Source organism: Tiliqua scincoides, chromosome 3, assembly GCF_035046505.1.
Source record: "Tiliqua scincoides isolate rTilSci1 chromosome 3, rTilSci1.hap2, whole genome shotgun sequence".
In the NCBI taxonomy this organism is placed as follows: Eukaryota; Metazoa; Chordata; class Lepidosauria; order Squamata; family Scincidae; genus Tiliqua; species Tiliqua scincoides.
The window spans coordinates 233,320,374-233,342,350 of record NC_089823.1 but is presented as its reverse complement, the minus strand read 5'-3'; the positions used below and the strand labels follow the sequence as shown (position 1 = coordinate 233,342,350).

Genomic DNA, 21,977 nt, shown 5'->3' with positions numbered 1-21,977 from the left:
CCTAGCTGCTAAGAATTTACAACTCAATGGAAGGTGATTATGTAGCACCTAGGCAGTCAGAAAGACGCCCATCAAGGATGGAATGCAGCTGTAGATCTCCAGGGGGGAGGGAAGAACTGAGAGGGCAAGCATCCAGCCCCACTTCTGGAGGACAGGGTCTTTGGTCTTTGTCTCTTGGTGGAAAAGGTGGTGGGTGCACATCCTGCCCCGCCAGGACCATGTGGCCATAGGTAACTGACCTGAGGATCTACAAAGGAAGCTGACCCAGGTGAGAGTCAAAATAATAAAAATAGCCAGTTAGCTTTATTATTTTATGCTATGTTTCCTAGACGTTTTTATGCCTCTAGCATTTGCTGCCTTTTGTAAGTTTTGTAACCCTATGTACTTAATAAAGTTAAAATCTTTTTACCATATTGGTTCATTGTCTGTTGGGGACAAAGTTTCAGAATCCTGCCTAGCCGTTCAGCAAGCTACCAAAAATCCTCATTGTGGACTAGTAACTTGAGGACTGAGACTTTAAGTAAAGAAAGTGCTCAGCGCCTACAAGGGATATAGTTAAGCCTAGAGGGTCTCGGTGTCCCTGGACTGAGGCACTGGCTCTTACAGGGTGGTGGCAGTACTACCGAACAGGGATCTTTGAGGGCTCTAGGTTTCAGAACCAACAACTCTGAGCACCCAAAACCCTGGGAGTGAGACCAAGTGTACGACAACAGGTTACAAGCCATGATGGGTATATACAGTCTGAGATTATCTGGTCGCTCAATACGAGGATCGGGTAGGAATTTTTTCCTGTCACCTGAATTGGCTGTGGATGGCAGTTTTTTTGCCTACCCCAGACTGGCTAGGGAGAGAAGGTAAACACAGTAGGTAAACCTATTCAGTAGGTTTCATGCATTAAAAATTGGTCTGTGTTTAATAAAGTAGCACAAGTTAAAACCAATTACACTCTGGTATCTTCGCTGGTAGGTGTGAGTGTAATCAGAATGCTAGATGGAGGAAGTGGTCTTGTGTGTGTTCCCTAGGCATCTGGTGGGCCGCTGTTAGATACAGGAAGCTGGACTAGATGGGCCTGGGGCCTGCTCCAGCATGGCTCTTCTTATGTTCTTAACAGGTGTTTTTTTTTTTTTGTTGTTGTTTTTAAACAACCATTCTGAGTCAAGGCCTTTTTAACAAGGACATCTTGATTTTACATGTTCTGCCCTTTCTTACAAGATGTCAGCTGTTGGTCTTTTTTATTATAATTGTTTTAAGGTTGTTTTAACGTTTTAGAACTTTTTAGGGAATATTGTAATTGTTTTAATTGTGATTTTATAATTGACTGTATTTTTTGTTATTTTCTGTAAGCTACTCTGGGTCCCCTTATGGGGAGAAAGCAGGAGAAAAATTCAGTAAATAAGTTTTTTAAACAAAATCCCAGCAGGCGAAAGTTTTTATTGTGAAATCTCATAGGTGGAGAGGCATCTGCAAGGAAAACACACAAGTTGTGTTGCCAAACATCTCCATCCAGCAGATGTACTGGATGTGCCAGCCAAATAACAGGTGCCACTGAGGTCAGGCTGCACCAGGCTGCACCTGCTCACTGTCTGCCATGGAGTTTGCATAGCCCCAAGGGCATGACTGGAATGAGGAAGGGCCTAATCCTACTCAGTGAACACTGGCTTATGGTCGGCATGGACTGTCGCAAACGTGCCGTAAGGCATGCTTGCGGGCCCTACAGCCAGTGCTAGCCCAGTACTGGCCAGTGCTGGGCTAGTGCCGGTGGAGCACCGGAACTCCACTGCTCAGTGGCTGCATGAATCGCTGAGCAGTGGGGAGGTAGGTGGAAGCAGCGGAGAGAAGGGAGGCAGTGGGATGGGAGGGAGGCGGGACTGGTGAAGATGGCCGCCCAACACGGAGGCTCTTCATTCTACGCTGACCTTTGAGTTGTTGCAGAATTGAGTAGCCCCATCGCGGGGCTACTTGGTTTACCCAGGGGAAGGGGACAAAGTCCCCTTCTCCCAAGGAAGTTGAGGCTGCTGCCGCCTGGAGTGCACTGGATGCAGCGGCAGCCATTTTCAGCGCCACTGCAGCCCTGCACGCCAGGCAGCTCAGGATTGGGCTATAGGCTGATGGGTTCTAAGCTTCTCTGTGACAGATCAGGAGAGAGATCTTGGGGTGGTGGTGGACAGGTCAATGAAAGTGTCGACCCAATGTGCGGCGGCAGTGAAGAAGGCCAATTCTATGCTTGGGATCATTAAAAAAGATATTGAGAACAAAACAGCTAATATTATAATGCTGTTGAACAAATCTGGAAAGGCCACACCTGGAGTACTGTGTCCAGTTCTGGTCGCCACATCTCAAAAAGGATATAGTGGAAATGGAAAAGGTGCAAAAGAGAGCGACTAAGATGATTGGTGGGCTGGGGCACCTTCCTTATGAGGAAAGGCTACGGCGTTTTGGCCTCTTCAGTTTACAAAGGAGACGCCTGAGTGGGGACATGATCGAGACATACAAAATTATGCATGGGAAGCATAAAGCGGATAGAGAGATGCTCTTTACACTCTCACATAACACCAGAACCAGGGGACAGCCACTAAAACTGAGTGTTGGGAGGGTTAGGACAGGCAAGAGAAAATATTTCTTTATTCAGTGTGTGGTTGGTCTGTGGAACTCCTTGCCACAGGATGTGGTGACAGCATCTGGCCTGGATGCCTTTAAAAGGGGATTGGACAAGTTTCTGGAGGAAAAATCCATTATGGGTTACAAGCCATGATGTGTATGTGTAACCTCCTGATTTTAGAAATGGGCTATGTCAGAATGCCAGATGCAAGGGAGGGCACCAGGATGCAGGTCTCTTGTTATCTGGTGTGCTCCCTGGGGCATTTGGTGGGCCGCTGTGAGATACAGGAAGCTGGACTAGATGGGCCTATGGCCTGATCCAGTGGGGCTGTTCTTATGTTCTCGTTGAACAGCAGCTGGGCTCATATTGGTCACTGCAGGCTGGTAGGCTTCCATTGGGGTCTGCACAATGTCCTCACCTGTGAGGACAGCTGCCTGTGGGAAGCAAGGAGAAACACAAAGAGAATAATGAGGACTTGACAACTGCATAAGTAACGTATGGTCTCTGATAGCCTAAGCCTATGCATGTTTACTCAGAAGTAAACATTTTTACTTTTTTTATTTTTTTAAACTGCTTTTAACACATTTTAAGGTATCGGCAGGGAGTCCCAGAATCAAACTCCTGTGGATGTTGAGGCAAGACCTTATTCCATGAGGAGCAATGGAGAGCAAGAAACCTGGAAGTGGGCCTTTAAATCTATTTTTCTACTGTTTTTTATCCAAGGATTTTTTTAATCCACTAGGGGTTTCGGAACAGAACCCCGGTGGATAATGAGGGATGACCTGTATCTCTATTCTATCAAAAATTATAGCCAAAAATCCATCAGAGCGGAGCGGGGTGCGGCAGGGTGGTGATATATTGCCACGCCCACCGCTAAGAGCATTGCCCTGCCCACTGCATGGATCTGCATCATGGGAATGACACGCTGGTCACCCGTACTGAGTGACCCAAACCCTAGTGACGCCACTGATGCCAAGTTCTCTAACCATTGCTACCACATTGAGGCCACATTCTCACCTGAAGTTCTTTTGTTTTTCATGACTGCACCAATTCCTGATGAGGAGGAACAGACTCTGTGGGAAAGGACTGTTCATCCTCCGCACAAGACCTTCTAGTGTTCACACTACAGAATGTTTAAAAAAGAAGTCTTGGACAAAAATGTCTGGATTTTGGAATAGCCCAGATTTCAGATGCCCTGATAAGGGGTCATTTGCCTGTAGAATTAAGGTGGTTTAAATCCAAGGACATGGGTGGAGAGCAAGCTTGTGGATCACACTGTTAACCTGTTACAAAATAAAATAGAACTGTCTAATCATTGACTTGTGGTTTGTGTGTCCCATTTTAAAGGTGACAACCACTGTCCAGCAGGAGGACAAATATTTCTCACTGACCTCAACATATAGAAGGAATCCCAAATTCATTGCAAAAGCCTGCCCTCCCAGACTGGCTCCAGATTCTCCCCCACTCCCCCAGGCATTGCCAGAATGGTCCTTCTCATTTCTCTCCTGGTTGGGATACAGGTGGTCTCTGCCTGGGCTGGTTACCCATCATCAAATCCAGAACTACTGCAACCACCTATACTTTCCCTGGCATGTAATTCTTCGATGGCTGAAGCAGCAGCTGATCTGACCCTGCAAAAGATCAACACTGACCGAAGAGAGGGCTATGTGTTTAGTCTCCAGCGAATCTTTGGCGTCAGTGAAATTCCACTGGTGAGCAGACACATTTGTACTGACTTTGTTCTCTGCATCTCAGTTAGAGTCGCTCATCTTTAATGTCATCAGACAGAAGTGCAGGGAAAGACTGTTAGCTCTATAGCAGAATGCATGCTTTGCATATAGGCAGTTCTAGGTTCAAGCTCTGGTTTGTTCAGGTAGGGCTGGAAACAGTGGCATAGCTAGAGGGAGTGCAAAGCACTAAGTTTTATAGATGCCTGAACGCGCCATGCAAGCGGCCCCTTCCGGTTCCCTTCAGAGCCATTCCAGGCACAGAGAGCAAAACGGAAGTTGTGGCGAGGCTCCCTATAAAACTTTTTGCTTTGTACGCCCTCTGACTACGCTACTAAGTAAGACTCACACTCAAAGAAGAACTTTTGTCGAACTTTTTGTCCCCAAATGGCTTGCTGTGGGTGAAAGAAAGTCTGTCCTGCCTTGTGCTTTAAGCAGTTCCGTCTTCTCCTTTAGATAAACAACATTTCTAACTTCTTTCTCACCTTGGATGTGCTGGAAACCGAGTGCCACGTCTGGAGCAGGAAGCCATATCAGAATTGCAGCATTCGGCCTCAACATGAAACAGTAAGTATTTGATCTGCCTTATTACGAAAAGGATGTATATTACAGACAAGTAAGGCTCTGAAAGTGTCTTCAGATGTGACCTTCAGATGTGCAAACCCTAGTGACACCGCTGCTTCCAGGGTTCGTGTCACCCGATGCGGGATGCCAGCATGTCACCCCCCCATGTAGTGGGCAGGGCAACACCCCAGGTGGTGGGCATGGTGTTGTACCATCACTCTGCCCCCACTGGTTTTTTGGCTGTACCTTTTGAAAGAACAAAGATAGAACATGTTCTGCATGAAATTACGCATTGATTGATATATAACATGATGGTATTATTCTTCCAAATTGTGATTTTAGTGATTTTGGTTACTAGTGGTGTCACACACACACCCCCAGGGTGTCAACTTACTAACACCTTATTGCAGCAGTTCTCAAACCTTTAGCACTGGGACCCATTTTTTAGAATAATAATCTGTCCAAGACCGACCAGAAGTGATGTTATGATGGAAGTGACATCATCAGGCAAATTAAGTATAAATAATTAAAGTAAAACAAATAATTAAATAAGCAGAAGCCAGCCCTGTTCCACCAAGTGAATTTCCTCTGTAGCCTGCCTGCAAGAACATGCCCCCCCCTCCAAAATCAATAAGGTTTTCAGCCCTACCCAGTGCCCAGCTCAATTTAAAAACTTCTGTTTAAACCAGATCACTGTCAGGATCCACCTGGCTTTGCAAGTCTCAAAAAGGTCCACCAGTTGAAGCCTCTGTTTTGATCCTTTTGAGTGGGGGGGGGGAGAGGCTGCCTTCTGGAGCATTTGTTGAGCTCCAGTTCCATCAAATCAGGACCATTCTGGTGGCTTCACATTTCTCTTTGCCTGGCTTGACCACCAGCCAAGGCTCGTTTGCTTACTCATGAGTAAATGCAAATGTGAGGCTTAGTTTCGCTTTCCACAGGGCTCAATACATTCATCTGCTTGGAGGGAGGGACTTACTTCTCAGGTGTTTTGGGAGGCTGCATTCATTGGATCAGGACCATTCTGGTGTTGTTGGATTCCTCTCAGCCTGCCCTTTCCAACGGACCAAGGCAAGGTCACCTACTCATGAGTAAATGCACAATCCAGCTCAGTTTCACTTTCCATAGGGCTCCATGCATTTTTTGTTCTCTGGCTTTTTGGCCATAACTTTTGATAGATAAGAGTTATTTCACTCTGGTTTTTTGCATTGCATTCCACTGGAAATTCCACATCCAATGGTATATAACATGATGGTATTACACCTAACCACCGTTATTTTAGCACGTCACCCATCAGTGCTGTCACCCCCCCAGTGCACGTCACCTGGTCCGGCCCACACCACCCGCCCCCCAGCAATGCCACTGCCTGGAAGCACCCACATTCTAGATCTGAATTTTGAAATGTATTTTTAAAAGAAGTTGGGGGATTCTGTTCTAAGCACATACACTTATAGCTCCCTGCCTCTCCACTGAAGTCTTCACCAGGTCTCTGAGACATCATCACCTTCTGCTGGTCACTTTCCACAGGTTCACACCTTATGAAAGTGAATACAACTGAAGATGAATACAATTTTAACCAGCATGAATAGAACCAATTGTTTCCAATCAGTTAGTAGCCTCCAAGTTGTGAGAGGTTGTCGTTCCATTTTACTCTGCATTGGTCAGACCTCACCTGGAGTACTGTGTCTAGTTCTGGGTGTCACACTTTAAGAAGGATGCAGCCAAACTAGAGCTGGTTCAAAGGAGAGTGAGGAGGATGATCAGAGGGCTGGAGAACAAGGCCTAGGAGGAAAGGTTGAGGGAACTTGGCATGTTCATCCTGGAGAAGGCTGAGAGGAGATATGATAGCGCTCTTCGAATACCTGAAGGACTCTCATATGGAAGAAGGGAGAAATTTGTTCTCACCTGCCTCTGAAAGTAGAACTAGATCCAATGGGGTACAAACTGCAAGAGAAGAGGTTCCAGTTGGACAACCAGAAAAAAATTCCTTACAGTCAGGGCAGTTCACCAGTGGAACAGATTGCCAAGGGAGGAGGTGGATTCTCCCTCACAGGTCTTCAAGTAGAGATTCAGCAAGTACCTGCTGGAGATGCTCTAGGAAGATTTCCTGTTCCAGGCAGAGGGTTGAATTAGATGGCTTTGTAGTTCCCTTCCAACTTTATGATTCCATAATTAAAGTAGGTACTGTAGGTACTGTAGGGTTCCAGGTCCACAGAGCTTGCGTCCTGAGTACACTTCTGTACTGCAGCGAGTCATGGACTCTTCACTCACAACAGGAGAGGAAACTGAGCGCTTTCCACATGCGCTGCCTCCGACACATCCTCGGCATCACCTGGCAGGACAAAGTTCCAAACAACACAGTCCTGGAACGTGCTGGAATCCCTAGCATGTATTCACTGCTGAAACAGAGACGCCTGCGTTGGCTCGGTCATGTCGTGAGAATGGATGATTGGCGGATCCCAAAGGATCTCCTCTATGGAGAACTCTTGCAAGGAAAGCGCCCTACAGGTAGACCACAGCTGCGATACAAGGACATCTGCAAGAGGGATCTGAAGGCCTTAGGGATGGACCTCAACAAGTGGGAAACCCTGGCCTCTGAGCGGCCCGCTTGGAGGCAGGCTGTGCAGCATGGCCTTTCCCAGTTTGAAGAGACACTTGGCCAACAGTCTGAGGCAAAGAGGCAAAGAAGGAAGGCCCATAGCCAGGGAGACAGACCAGGGACAGACTGCACTTGCTCCCGGTGTGGAAGGGATTGTCACTCCCGGATTGGCCTTTTCAGCCACACTAGACGCTGTTCCAGAACCACCATTCAGAGCGCGATACCATAGTCTTTCGAGACTGAAGGTTGCCAATACAATACTGTAGGGTACCTCATATGCCTTTTTAAAGGTATGGGCATGCATGCACAATCCACCGTAAAGTTTGACAATTTGTTTATTCAAAATATCTTTACTTCCTCCCTGTCCCCTCCTGAAAAGGAGGGGCTCAAAACAGGGGTTGACCTCCCATTAGGCTTAATGGGACAAATGCCCCAGGTGCGAGCCTCTAGGACCCCATGGAAACCTTTCTGAGGCTCCCGGCGGGGTCGGAAACTGTGCTTCCAGTTTCTTGGCAGCAGAGTTCATAGTGTCGGGGAAGCTTCCTGAGCTTCCCCAATGCAGGTTCAGGTCGCACAAGGCTCCGTGAGCCTCAGGTGAGTGGGGGGGGGTGCCAGATTTCCGCGTGGGGAGGCTGCAGCAGCCTGCCAGGGTGCCATCACAGACCTTTGCCCTGGGGCACAGGGCCGAGGAGGTCCGCCACTGGCTCAAAGTGACTAGCAAGTGATTCTGTGTTGCAGGTTGGGACTCAAGGGAAGTCCTGGGTCATGACAAGTTGTAGGTTACTCATTCTGGTAACACGTAAAAGAGTTCTATATTGCTCTAGGTCTATGGACAGTGCAAAGCATCAGTGTTAATCGATTGGAGACGGAAAATTTCTCACCTGTATAACTATGAATGCGTTCTACGACCAAGTATGTATTACCAGTATATATTTTATTCAAGGAAAGATTACAAGAGAATGCATGTGCATGCACAGAAACAAGCACACTTCCATTCTCACTACAGTTTTAAATATTCTTTTGTGAAAACTGAAATACAGTTGTACTAGGGCCTGTTAAACCATAGGACGTTGTTTTCACCCCCCAGATCACTCTTGTCCTGACCCTTCAATTGCAGCCATAGAACTGATATCGCTTACCACTTTTCCCTTGACCAATTCAGGCTGCAAGCCTATCATTATTAACAACAGTATTTATATACCGCTTTTCAACAAAAGCTTTTCACAAAGCAGTTTACAGAGAAAAATCAAATAACTAATGGCTCCCTGTCCCAAAAGTGATCACAATCTAAAAGATGCAAAACACCAGCAGACAGTCACTAGAAAAGACACTGCTGGAGTGAGGAGGGCCAGTTACTCTCTCCCTGCTAAATAAAAGAGGAGTGATACCCATATGCCCACCTCACAATATGGAAATATCCCAAGATGCCCAGTTCACCCATAAGGCTCTTCTCTGACCAAAAGCCAGCATCTAAAATTCCTCTTAGAGAACAGGCTAACTGTGGTATAGGTTCACAAGGGTAAACAGAAAGTCATAAATAAGAGCCATAAACAAATAAAAGGGATGCATAGAGTACCAGATCCTTTGTAATGGATATCTCTGTAAACAAATTGAAAATATCGAATTGCCCTCCTGAACATCCTGAGGATCAAGATGTTGATCTGAAAACAATGCCAAATGTCTGTGATGTGTTTTGCTCTCTTTGTGTGCTCTTGTCCCCCCTCTCCTACCTAGACTACCCTATAAAACCTGGATCATTGTAATCCTTCGGGGTCCCTCCGTGTGTGTGTGTGGGGGGGGGGTCCCGTTTGCAAACGAGTAAACGTAAGAAGTCCTTTGAATTCTCCTGTCGCCTGTTTGATTGCCTCTCCAAAATCCAAAGAATCGTGTGTGTGTGTGTGTGTGTGTGTGTGTGTGTGTGTGTGTGTGTGTGTGTGTGTGTGTGTGTGTGTGTGTGTGTGTTCATTCGGGAACAGGAGCACCCACTTGAAATAGTGCCTCTTACCCAGTTAGGAGGGTTTAATCCTATACACACATTCCTGAGAGTAAACCCCATTGGAAATAATGGCACTTACTTTTGAGTAGACATGCACAGGCTTGTGCTCTGCCTGATATCATATGTCAAAAGTGTAATTCACTCCCTGCAGATAGCGGATCACTTTTCAATAAAAACTCAGTTCACGAATGTCCTGTAAGACCAGTTCAAAAACTGCAATATCTTTTTTGGGGGGGGAGAAACCACAAGCTTGGAGTTTTAAAATTGAAAGAAATACTTGGAAGTGATTTTTAAACAGCATTTCATTTTGCTAACGAGTTTAGAATTTTGTTTGCACATAGCAGGTAAAAGGTGCTGAAAGCTGACAGTGTGTACCATCCCAGATCCATCACAAGTCCCTTGATTCCAAAACTGTCTGGCCTTGCCCCTCCTTATCGCTTCACCCAGATCCGGTTACTACCTCCCTTCCTTGGGTCTTTGCTCCTCCAGCTCTACCAGCCACAGGCCTCTGAAGGTCCCTGCTTCCTCAAACTGCAAACAGTTTGACCTTTCTTTTTTGCTGCTCTTATGCCTGGACTGGGAGCTGCCTCCCCCAACACCTGTGTGAATCTTCTTCCCTTACTCTGCCTTCAAATCCCTCCTCCACAAACTCACCCTTTCCATTACAACTTCAGCACAACCGCCTAATCCCCCATATATCCTACTGTAACTACACCTAAGTACACACAACTGAATTCATCAGATTTGTTCCCCTGCTAACCCTGGTCCCATTTCCCACAAGTGCCTCTGCTGTCTCACCTGTGTCAGACTGTAAAGTGTAAGCTCCTCGGGGCAGGGATCTGAGTGCTCGTGGTTTGAAAATTACCATGTCAACGATGTTATGTTGTTGTTACTGCAAATAAACTCCATTAAAGAAAAAGAGAACAAGAACCCTGGGTATGCTCTAAGACACGATTGTCACCCACTGTGCCATGACACACGGATGGACACAGGAGTTTGGGGAGGGTCATTTTATTAGTAGGGCAATTGGGGGATTTGAGCCCCATATCGGTAGCATGGTGTGCCTTGTCAATGGTCAAAAAACAGATGGTGTACCTTGACAATTTTAGTGCCTTGTCAGTGTGCCGTGAGATGAAAAAGGTTGAAAGTCACTGCTCTAAGAGCAACTGATCCTGCAGCATTGCTGTAGTTCAGCAGATCAGTTTCTGGGAAGGGAAATCACTGGGATCCCCATGAAAGAGACAGAACTATGATTTTAAAAGATGGAGCAGAAGCTTCTGCACTTAGGTCTGCTCGGCAGTTCAGCTGCACTGGTCTGTGAACTTCCTATCTCACTGATACTGATTTGCTTGGTTTTACAAACAGTTGCACCAGCTGATATTGCACGGGTGTGTCCTGACTGCCCGGTTCCCGGAGACCCGACTGCTGTTAGATTTCTGAAGGCGGCTACTAAGAGCCTTGCCAAGTTCAACGCAGAAAACAATCACCTTCATTACTTTAGGGTTCTCAATGTTACCAAAGGAAGATCACAGGTAAGGCTGAGATTGTGCATGGGTGCTAGATTTTAAGGGAAAGCTCAGTTCAGCACTTATACAGGAGAACCCTAAAGGATTATCCTTATCAATGCTCATTACTCATGAGTAGAACCTCCAGGTTCTGCTGCTGAAACACCAGCTGTTGGAGGGGGAGCAACAGTATGGGAATGCCCTCCCTGTGGACGTCCTGGAAGCATCTAGCTAGTCTTGTTGGTCACAGCATTCTGGACGAGCAGCCCAATTCTATCCCATACCACTTTACAACATGCAGCCATGCCAAGAAGGCATGTGTTGCATGCTATGGTGGGGGGATGACCTGGAGGCAAACCAGAGGTAAATACTTTTTTACTTACCTCTGCATAAACCTTCAAGCTGACCCATAAACCTATGGGTCTCTTGCAACCTATGCAAGTCCAAGGAGAGAACAGGGGAGGGATCATGCAAAGGAGAGGGGATAAAATTCTGGCATACAACAGTGCCACTGGGATCCACTCCCTCCCCTGATCCGCTCCTTGCCCTTCCTCAGTCCTACCCTCCCCCTCCCTACTCACAACATGCTCCCCCCACTAACTTACCATGAGTGGTGGAGCCCAGGATCTGCAGCCATATGGCTCTTATGCTCCTGCAGCTTTCTTAGCTATCCTTGCACCATCACTGGGCCTTAAATGCAAGAGCAGGGTGATTGTTCCTCTGTTGCAAAAGGATTGGACCATGGGTGGTCCTTGTGGTCTAAGCCAAAAGGGGTCTTCTTTTCATGACAGTGTTTCTGAAAAGGATATGGCTTTTCTTTATATTTGATTCCTGAACATTATTGGACCAATGAATAAGTACATTTTAAACACTAGCAGCCAAACCCAGTCCTCTGGGCTCACTCTCCTCGCAAGCCTATGGTCTGTTCAGTCATAGTGTTGGTTCTGTGGTTGCTGACACCACTTTCTTCTCCTCTGAGCAACTACAACAGGCATGCAAAAAATTAAATTGAGAATGGATCAAACATGAGAATATAAGAAGAGCCCCCTTGGATCAGACCAAAGAAAATTAGCCCCCCTGGATCAGGCCAAAGGCCCATCTAGTCCAGCCTCTAATTCTCCGACATTCAGTTTTAGTGACTGTCCCCTGGTTCTGAGAGGAAAAAAAGCCATCCCTCTATCCACTCTCTGCATAATTTTGTACATCTCAGTCATGTTCCCCCTAGTACCTAAGGTGTGGGCTAGAATTAACTGTAGCCTTATTTGCAGGACTGGCGTACAAACAATTGCTTCCTTCTCCACATCACCACTATTGTTGTCCTGTCCATCCTTCTGCACTGCTGTTATAAGAAAAGTCATGGAGAGGATTTGCTCTCAGGCTCCCGCACTCTGTGGTCTCCTCCTGCCATGCCACTTTTAACTCTAAGGCACTGTCAGGCTGAATCCAGACCGTGGCCGCTGGTCAGAAGGGGGAAACACTAACAGTTCCAGCCAAGATTCATAACTCTCTTGATGTTGGAAGTCTGATGACTCCAGAAGGCCAATCTGATGATGTCAACCTCCCAAAACTCCTGCCTTCCCACAGTTGGAGCCAGTTGTTAATGTGGGAGGCCATCTGAGTCTCCCCTGGGTCATCAGGCCACAATTTCTCAGTCTGCTTGACTTCAGCCTAGTACCAGCACAAGACCTCCTGGTGCCTGAGGTGGCAAGCCAAGTGCTGCCCCCGCTTACCTGACGATGCACAGCCTCAGTTTCTCTGACTCTCCAGTGTTCTAGCCAAACACATTCCTCCCTCCATATTTCGTCTTCTTCTCTGTCTGCTTTTTCCTTCTTCAGTCCAGAAGGAGAAGGAGGAGCTGTAGAGGTAAGTAGGCAGAGATGGGCACCTCCCGCCAATCTCCTACCTGACTGCTTCAGTTGACCTCATGAACGGGCCAGCCCTCCTTCATCCTAAGCCTTCAGATAGCTGACCTGCCTGTCTCCCTACCTGTCTCCTTTCCAAGTTCTTTGCCACCACCCCATTCTCAAGCCAGAGTGCTTGGCGTCCTTAGATTTTCATCAGGTAATAATCCCCAAGAGGACCCATCTTTCAGACCTCTACAAACATTTTTTTGAACCTTTAAATTAAACAGATGCCCAGGTTTATTTTACTGGGTTTCCATTGTACAATGCCTTTGCCTCCCTCATAGGCACCAGCACAACTATTTATTTGAAGCAATAGTGTACTTAAATTTAACCCCCAGATCTTGAGGCTCAAGACTTACAGACAAGGCACACTGCTTTAATCCATTGTTTGTGTCCCTTTCACAGTGGGTCTTTGGTCCTCAAACCGTTATGGAATATACCATCCGGGAGACATCCTGCTCCAAAAGAGCACCTGTGCCTGATGTCTCCAAGTGTCCATTCCTCCCACTTGAGATCGCAGTGAGTACTAAATTGGCTTGCGTAGAACTTCACCTCTGTGGAAGTTTGTGGGTTTTGTATGCTTTGTCATCATCACATATTTATTCTCCAAGGACTTACCTGGTTGCCCTGGTGGATCTCACAGACCTCAGAGTGCGCCATTCCTTTTCACAGCCTTACATTTGCCTATGTGTGTACACTCTAGGCTTAGCACCAGGAGGATGCCAAGGCACAAGAGGTTTTGTGCAGGGGCGGTCTTTCTCGGGGGGGGGGGGGAGAACAGGCAAGGCAAGTGGCAAGACAACATCCAAATGTTCCCCAGTGCCTAACGAATCTAAACCCCTCCTCCCTACACCACCGTCTCATCTATGCATTGAGACCCCTGATCTCCACCTGCCTAGCTGGCCCTGCGCATGGAACAGGTAGCACTTCCAACAACGCTACCCTTGAGGTCCTGGCTTTCAGCTTCCTGCCTAAGAGCCTAAATTTGGCCTCCAGGACCTCCTGGCTATACTTGCCCACACCGTTGGTGCCGACATGCACCACAACCGCTACCTCCTCCCCAGCACTGTCTACCAGCTGTCTAGACAAGAAGTGATGTCTGCAACCTTCGCACCAGGCAGGCAAGTCGCCATGCGGTCCTCACATCCATCGCAAACCCCCTTCTCTATGTTTCTAATAATCAAATCCCCCACTACAAGAAGCCCCCGAACCCCTCCTGCTGAGGAGTATCCTGAGTGCGTTCTGGTACGGGCCCGTCCCCTGGAAAAGGGGTCCCCCCTAGGGGATTGTTTCCCTTCTCTCCAGGATGACATCCTCCAGCCCCGAGACTTCCCACCTGGGCAACTGAGGAGCTGCACGCCTGAGGGTAGGATGAAGCCTGATCATCCCCAGAAGTCTCCCCACGGTCCTTCTCTGCCTTCCTCTGCATCTCCAGGTCGGCCACCGAGGCTTCAAGGGAGCGGATGCGTTCCCCGAGTCCTTGGAGCTCCTTGCACGGAGGGCGCACCCATGACTTATGCCCCAGAGTCATATAGTCATACATGTTGCACTCAGTGCAAAACACTGGATAGCCCCCACCCTACTGCCAGCTGTCTGACTGCATAGCTTTTTTTGTTGTTGTTTTTATTTAGGGGTACTTACAAAACCCTACACTGGTTTGCTGCCCTCTTCTCAAGTGAAGAGAAGGGCAGTGTCTGGGGCCCTGGTTTCCTCACCCTACTGCTGAACTCACACAGATGCTAAACTCACAGAGCCTTACCTGGCACTTTGTTCCCAAGGCACTGGGTTTCTCAGAGGCCATGTGCACTTCTGCAGAGAGGCTCACACAGTGGCAGACACTAGCTTTATACCCCTAGCTGGCTCCTCCTCCCTCCCTCCTTGCTGATTGAAAGGGGGCTGGTCTTCCCAGGTGAGATTACAAAAGATCAGGAAGACAAAAGGCCACTGATAGGCTTAATCCACCATGCAGGCTCCTGAATGGGGTGCTTGGATGTGCCTAATGGGGCTTTTATCAACTTCTAAAGGACAATGACTATGCTAAATTGCCCTGGCTGGCTGGGAACGGGCCCTTCCTAGGTTTTTACCCTCCTAATTCAGTTCTCTTAGGCTGGACTGTTTTTTAGCTTCAAGCTAGTTTTCATTTGAGTTTATTTATTGCTCTCACCTAGATCCTGTGTCCCAATTTACTGAACCTTTTAGATTAGGTTCTAACTTGGGTTAAGTATAGGGTTAATTTAAACAAAGTAGAAAAACTTGCTTTCCACTTTATCCTCCTCTGTTTTAATTCTTTTTGCATGTGCCTGACCCTTGGACCTGACCCTTGCAAGTGCCTGACCCTCATGAGTAGGACTCAGCTCCTGCTCAGAGTAGACCTATGTACACACTTATGTATTTATTTTTATTGCCCTTGCCTCGCTCCTGTGCCCCAACTTGCTGAACCTTAGTTTCCCTCAGGTTAGATTAGGTGCTAGCTTAGGTAAAGCTAAGCTAAAGTTAAAGCTTTATGACATGGGTCATTTCAGGTGTAAAAGTTCAAGTCTAAGTTGGCTTGCAGTTAAATCTGACTGTTCATGCAGTTTGCTGATGGAAAATCTTTCTTTTCCCAGGCGGTTGGAGTGTGCAGAGGTACTGTGGCATTTAACCAAACAGAAAATCATGAGTTTGTCTCTGTGTACTGTGAACTCTACCCTCCACAGGTATGTTCCACAATCAGACATCAGAATGGCAGCAAATCATGTACAGTAAATGAAAGTTGAAATGAAAATGACACAAATGAATGTAGATGATGCAAGGAAAGAGTCTGTTATCACAGTACAGAAGCTCCCCTACTTAGGTACTTTCAAGTTACTAATGTTCCAGATAGAGCATTAGTTGGTTGGTTGAGCTGGTCAGGGCCTTCCATCTTCAGAAGTCTTGTGAGTACTGCAGAGTCCCAAAGCCCCCAGCTCTTAGCCCCAGCACTCTCCACATGAGCCAGCTGCAGGGCTTTTAAGCCCTATAGCTCGTGCACATGCTCCCCTTGCTCTCTGTCTCTCCCTCCCACCTCCAGAAAAGCCCATAGTTAGTGTTCCTGTTGCTGTGGCAATGGGGTCACTAAATGGGCCTTTTCAGCATTGCTGAGTGGCTTCCTTTGCTTGTTTCACCAGCATTATTGCTGGTGTTGCGGCATTATTGCTATAGTCCAGGTGCTGTTGGACTTATGAACAAAACAACTAATGAACAGACTCCTGAAACGTAGCGTGTTCATAGGTAGGGGAGGTTCTGTGCACGCCTATGCCACCGGCACTGGGAAATACATTGTGAGGTCCTGGAAGCAAAATCTCAGTTATTTGAAGATTTCATATCCAAGAGAGAAATTCATGGAGGAAAATCTACCACTGGCTACTAGTCATGATGGCTGTTCGTTACCTTCCAGTTCGGAGGCAATATGCAATCCAAGCTTACCTGTTCCACACAGAGAACTATTGGGGGGGGGGGGAGAGAAACAAAGGGCAATTAATTAAACACTGACTGGAAATCCAAAGAGCCACATGCACTATTACATTTGAGGAATGTGATGGACAAGCAAAAGCCTAGTTTGGCTCAAGGTTGCAATTGTCTGTTCATATGATTTTGCTGATGGAGGAACTTTTGTACCCAGGAGGTAGGTGTATGTAGAGGGAACACATACACATACTGAATGCCAACTGCATACTGAATACACATACACATACTGAATGCCAACTGCAGGGGAATGACAGCAGGAGGGAGGCACATCTTCATCTCCTGCTTGTGGCTACCTAGAGGCACCTTGTGGGCCACTGTGGGAAACAGGATACTGGACTGAAGGGTCCAGTAGGTCCTTCTTATGTCCTCAAATGGTGTTCTAAAATTTTATCTGCTACATGCAAAGGGTTGGCTAGATCTTGTAGGTTCTCAATATGGGGACAAGGTGGTTTCCAACACTAGCCAATCAGATTCCTCCTGGCAGCCTGAGAAGTAAAGCGCACAAGTGACAGCCTTCTCCTGTTATTGCCCCTGTCATCAGGTATTGAGAGGTATACTTCCTCTGTAGCTGGAGGTTCCATTTAGCTATCGTGGTTAATATCTGAAAGAATTTTCTAGACCAGGGGTGTCATACTTAAGGCCCGGGGGCCGGATGCGGCCCTCGGAAGCTTTTTATCAGGCCCTTAGGCTCTCAGCTGCTGAGCAGTGCTGAGGTGTTACTGCTATAAGGACAGCCCCCATGAAAATTGGGCTCTCTCATATCTTGAAATATGATCAAGATTTGTGTATTTTCTCTTCTGTCATTTGCAGCTAATGAGTTCTTAAGTGAGGAAGAAGTCCTTATTTTTGGTTATGACCTGTTTAATGACATCATTTTCTGCCTCATGACATCACTTCTGGCCCTCAGCAGGCACCATGAATGCTGTTCAGCCCTTGGTATGATACGAGTTTGACACTCCTATTCTAGACCAGGGGTGCCCAAACCCCGGCCCTGGGGCCACTTGCAGCCCTCAAGGCCTCTCTATGCGGCCCTCAGGGAGCCCCTAGTCTCCAATGAGCCTCTGGCCCTCCGGAGATTTGTTGGAGCCCACAGTAGCCTGACGCAACTGCTCTCAGCGTGAGGGCAACTGTTTGGCCTCTTGAGTGAGCTGTGAGATGAGGGCTCCCTCCACTGCTTCTTGTTTCATGTCTGTGATGCAGTAGCGGCAGCAAAGGAAAGGCCAGCCTTGCTTTGTGCAAGGCCTTTTATAGGCCTTGAGCTATTGCAAGACCTTCATTCATTCATTCATATAAGTTCATCTTTAATATATTCATTTATGTAAATTTATTCAAATTTGAAATGTAAATTAATTCGGCCCCCGACACGGTGTCAGAGAGATGATGTGGCCCTCCTGCCAAAAACTTTGGACACCCCTGTTCTAAACCTTCCATGAATTTGTTCATCCTTCCTTAAGTAACCAAGTCATTGGTTCTTACATGAACAAGTACTTATTATTATTATTATTATTATTTTTATTTTTATTTATATACCGCTTTTCAACTAAAAGTTCACAAAGCGGTTTACAGAGAAAAATCAAATAACTAATGGCTCCCTGCCCCAAAAGGGCTCACAATCTAAAAAATCTTCTTACTTCTTTGTACCATTCCCAACTCTACTGCCAATCAACTTCATTGGTAAGTCCAACCTGAATCACCTAGTGAATAGCATCCCTCCTCTACACATTCCAGGCAGGTATGTTTACCGCAAAACCAATACGGACCTGACAACAATCACCCCAACAGCTGTGAACTGGTGGGGGACCAATAGTGGCTGCATCTCTGATGCCAAGTAAAAGTCATGTTCCACAGAAAGAACTTCCCCTTATGAGCTGCTCATAGTTCCCCTTGCTCTTTTACTTCTCTTCCCATGGGGGTTGTTTGCTCTTTGTGAATGGATCAGATGACTCATTAAATGTTGCAGGCCATGCAAACTTCCTTAAGCAGGCTGTCAGTCTGCATAAGAAACAAATCATCTGACACAAGCAGAATCACAGCATGCGCTGTGAGAATCATGTACCTCACGGGTTTCCTTATGCTCTGTATCATTAGCCACCTGCCGAAGAGGAAAACAAACCTAAACCTGGGAAGGCCAAGCGTCACGTTGATGATGAGAGCCATGAGGATGGTCATCAACACCACAGAAACAGAAAGAGGCACCATCATCACAAGCCTCATCACCACAAGCCCCACCACAGACATCATGGAACCCACTCCCATGAGCAGCAGGGAGAACAGACACCTTCTGACACATTTCAGTGTCCACCAGAGAAAACAGTGGGCCGGGTGACGGTTCTTCCTCCTTCAAGCAGTCACGTCTCCCTCCACTCTTTACCTCCAGTCCCCAGACCACCAAACCCCAGCTTCCCTGATACACCCAGTGCTCCTGAGAAGGGCCACCCTCAACCAGACCAAGCAAACGTGACCGTGTGCGCCAGAAAAGGAGCTTTACCATTCCCAGATGGGTTTTCACAGTCAGATACATGCCCAGGAGACCCCATAATTCAAATTCCAGGCCTTCAGCTTCCCCAGAAGCCTGTGGGAGTCAGGGATCCCAGAGATCCTTAGCCAACATGAGGTACAGTATCCATTCTGTTCAAGAGAAGCTTGTAATGGAAGAAAGGATAGGATAGGCTATACAGATCTTTGATGATGAAAGATAAAACTCTCCCACCGGTTACAATTCAGACAAAAGTACCAGAAAAATCTCTGGAATGAAAATTAATAGAACTGTAAGTAAGCTTTTTACCAAATGAGCTCTCTATTACATTTTTATTGCGCCAGTGATTTTTCAACTGGTGTGCCACTCAAGGTCCACAAGTATGCCATGGGGATTCGAAGCACAGCATTTGAAAAAGTCTTCCAGGTTCTGTGGCTCTGTTTCTAGGGCAACTGTCCATACTGCCAAATTGTCTGTCCCTCTTCCTCGCCAGACGAACCAGGGACAGACAATTTGCTACTACAAATAGTTGTCCTAGAAGCCTCACAAGAGGTGAAGACCATGGATGTCAGCATGCCCTGAGACAAAAATGTTGAAAATTACTGTGTTGGACCAAACTAGATACAATGGGCAGCCATGTTTGTGGTTCATAGATAAAGCAAGGAGGAGTTTGTTTTTTTACATTAAAAGGATGCATAAGTGAGGAGACCTGAACCCACTGTACCTCCCTGCAGTATATTTCTGCAGACACTGTTATCCTAGCCTAGATCCTACTAGAAGTGAGCTGGGTTGGGAGAAAGTGCTTCAAGTTATGGCATGAGAGGAGAGAAGGAAAGGTGGAGGGACTAAAAGGTTAGGGTTCCGCTCCCCTCAGCCTTGGGCTCCTTTTGCTGTAAAAACACCTTCCCTTGCCCCTGTTTTATACATGAATGGGGCAGACCTTTGAATCAAAGTGGCTGCCCCTGTCCTGTCCACTGTCTCTGCCAGATTTTCTCTTTAGAAACATTAAGGGGGGGGGGGAGATGCTATAACCCAATGCTAGCTAGGGGTGGTACACAACTCCGACTGGAGTGCTCAAACTGATAACTCCACTTTTTAGAAACATCTGGCCCCAGTGGCCTTCCAGGTGAGTCTGACTCAAAATGAAATTTGCACCTGGCTGTGATCACCAGCCGGTCCTGTCCACCAGTCCCCCCCAACCTCCGTCTTCCATTAGATTTGTTTTCAAATTGTCATCCCTCCAGCAGGAAATTACTCACCGTGCATCACGTGCAGCTAAAGAGAGACCTTGCAAAGCCTTTTCTGTGTGAAAGTCATTTCCCACTGGTAGCCCCCCAACTCTTAAATTATTATTATTATTATTTGCTTAGGGAAGGAAGGGATAGAAGGGACTCAGTTGACCATCTTTTCCCAGCATTCTTATTAAATGTTTCACAATCTTCTTGAGTTTTTTTGCACATTTGACAGGGGTGCCAAAAGAACACATCTGGGTTTGGAGGCAAGCTGGAGCAGGCTTTATACATCTGCACTCCTTACAGGGTGAAATCGTTTCGTAGGCTGAAACATCACAGTGGTGTGGGAAAAAAAATATTATTTTTATATTTTGCTTGTTTGCCCCAGACTTCCTCCTTGTGAAGTGAGAATTCCTATACAGGAGGGAATTTTTACAAATGCTCAATAAAAGCATAGTATGATATCATCTTCTTTACAGCTGCTACTTGGGAAACCAGAACTTCTCCACTTTCACTTGGAAATAAAACACATCTCTAGACCTCTAAGTTGTAGAAAAAGAGCTGCCAATATACGGTGAAGGCTCAGAAACCAAATGGAGGCTCATTGCGCTCAGTACAAGTTTATTTTTCTGGTCCTGCGACAGCTTCCGTTCAATCAAGTTTTATTGGGCTTCAAAGTACTACCAAAAAATTGATTACCTGTACCAGAGGCAATGAGATTCAATCATACCATCTTCAGCTGTGGTATATACATAGCTAGAATATTCTCTTCTTCAAGTCCATAGCCCGGAGTGTAAAAATTATCCTAATAAATGACATTATTCCACTGTCAGGTTTTTTTTAAAAAATGATCACTTCACATATTCTGTACCCTAGCCATCAGGGCTAGCCTACCTGCAGTATGTATAGAGAAAAGAAAAACAGGAACCAGAAGTATGGCAGGCCACTGCAAAAATAAAAAGAAATAGTTTTATTTTGCTTCAGATGCTAAGTAATGGGCCTTCTTTGTCAACTACAAGCTGCAAGACAGGCCTCAGGGTAAGTCAAAACTGCAGATAACCAGAAAATATCCCCAGCCTGGTATGTTTACATGTATTTCATTTGAATTTGATAACATTCCATTAATATTTAAGAACATTAAACAGATCTGTCATGTGCACAAGAGCTTGTCAAGGCATCCCAAGACTCTTGTGCTGATGGATCAAAATGGTGGAAGGCAGGACCAGGTTTACTTCTTACTGAATAACTGGCCAGAAAATTGTTCTTATATTTCTGCAGAGAAAAATTACTAAATATTTAAATATGTTTTTTGGTTTTTGTTTTTAGCTTCTTATTCCAGTCTTTTTAGTTTTTAGTCTCTGGTTTTATTTGATGTTTTGTTTCCGTTTCAATCCTTAGTTTATTTTCAACTGTTTTTGGTTTTTAGTTTTTAGAGCTTTTAGCTTGGTTTTAGTTTTAGCTTTTAAGGTTGAGTTTTAGTTGTTTTTAGTTTTCAGTTTTTAACATAGTTTTGGTGATCCCCTTTTAGGATTGGTTTAGGCTCATTAGGTAAAAAAGCTCAACCATGGCACCCAGCCCGAAAAACTGTTCAGTATTTGTGTGTGTTTTTATTTTTTAAGTGTAAGGAACCTGGAATTCCCCCGCCCCACCCTGTAAAAAAACCTTCCCTGGGATGCAGTACTCCCTGGTCACTTGTTGTCATCATACAGGTGTAATTTATTATATTTGAATTCTCCCTTCCTCAAAGAAGCTTTGAGTGGCAGACATGATTCTAAATTCTCCCCTCTTTTACAACAGCTCTGTGAGCAGGATCAGCCCAAAACATCCCAGCATCTGAGGCAGCATGCGAAATATCACCACCACCCCCAACCTGGTGATTGATCTGCTTTTCC

At 46.2% G+C, this 21,977-nt stretch overlaps 1 protein-coding gene across 1 annotated transcript; it reads left to right on the top strand.

Annotated features, from left to right (window-relative positions):
• Window positions 1–4,083: 4,083 nt before the first annotated feature.
• Window positions 4,084–14,404, top strand: LOC136645328 (fetuin-B-like). The gene is made up of 7 exons (XM_066621559.1): window positions 4,084–4,311; window positions 4,783–4,893; window positions 8,311–8,398; window positions 10,848–11,014; window positions 13,297–13,410; window positions 13,888–13,983; window positions 14,327–14,404. The coding sequence occupies exons 1-7, from the start codon at window positions 4,084–4,086 to the stop codon at window positions 14,402–14,404; spliced, it is 882 nt and encodes a 293-aa protein (XP_066477656.1).
• The last annotated feature ends 7,573 nt before the right edge of the window (window positions 14,405–21,977 follow it).

Coding starts and splice junctions, on each gene's coding strand:
- LOC136645328 (XM_066621559.1), top strand. CDS start 4,084: ATGGTCCTTCTCATTTCTCTCCTGGTTGGGATACAGGTGGTCTCTGCC. Junction 4,894..8,310: donor TTCGGCCTCAACATGAAACA/GTAAGTATTTGA, acceptor ATATTGCTCTAG/GTCTATGGACAGTGCAAAGC. Junction 13,984..14,326: donor ACCAGCTGTCTAGACAAGAA/GTGATGTCTGCA, acceptor CTGCATCTCCAG/GTCGGCCACCGAGGCTTCAA.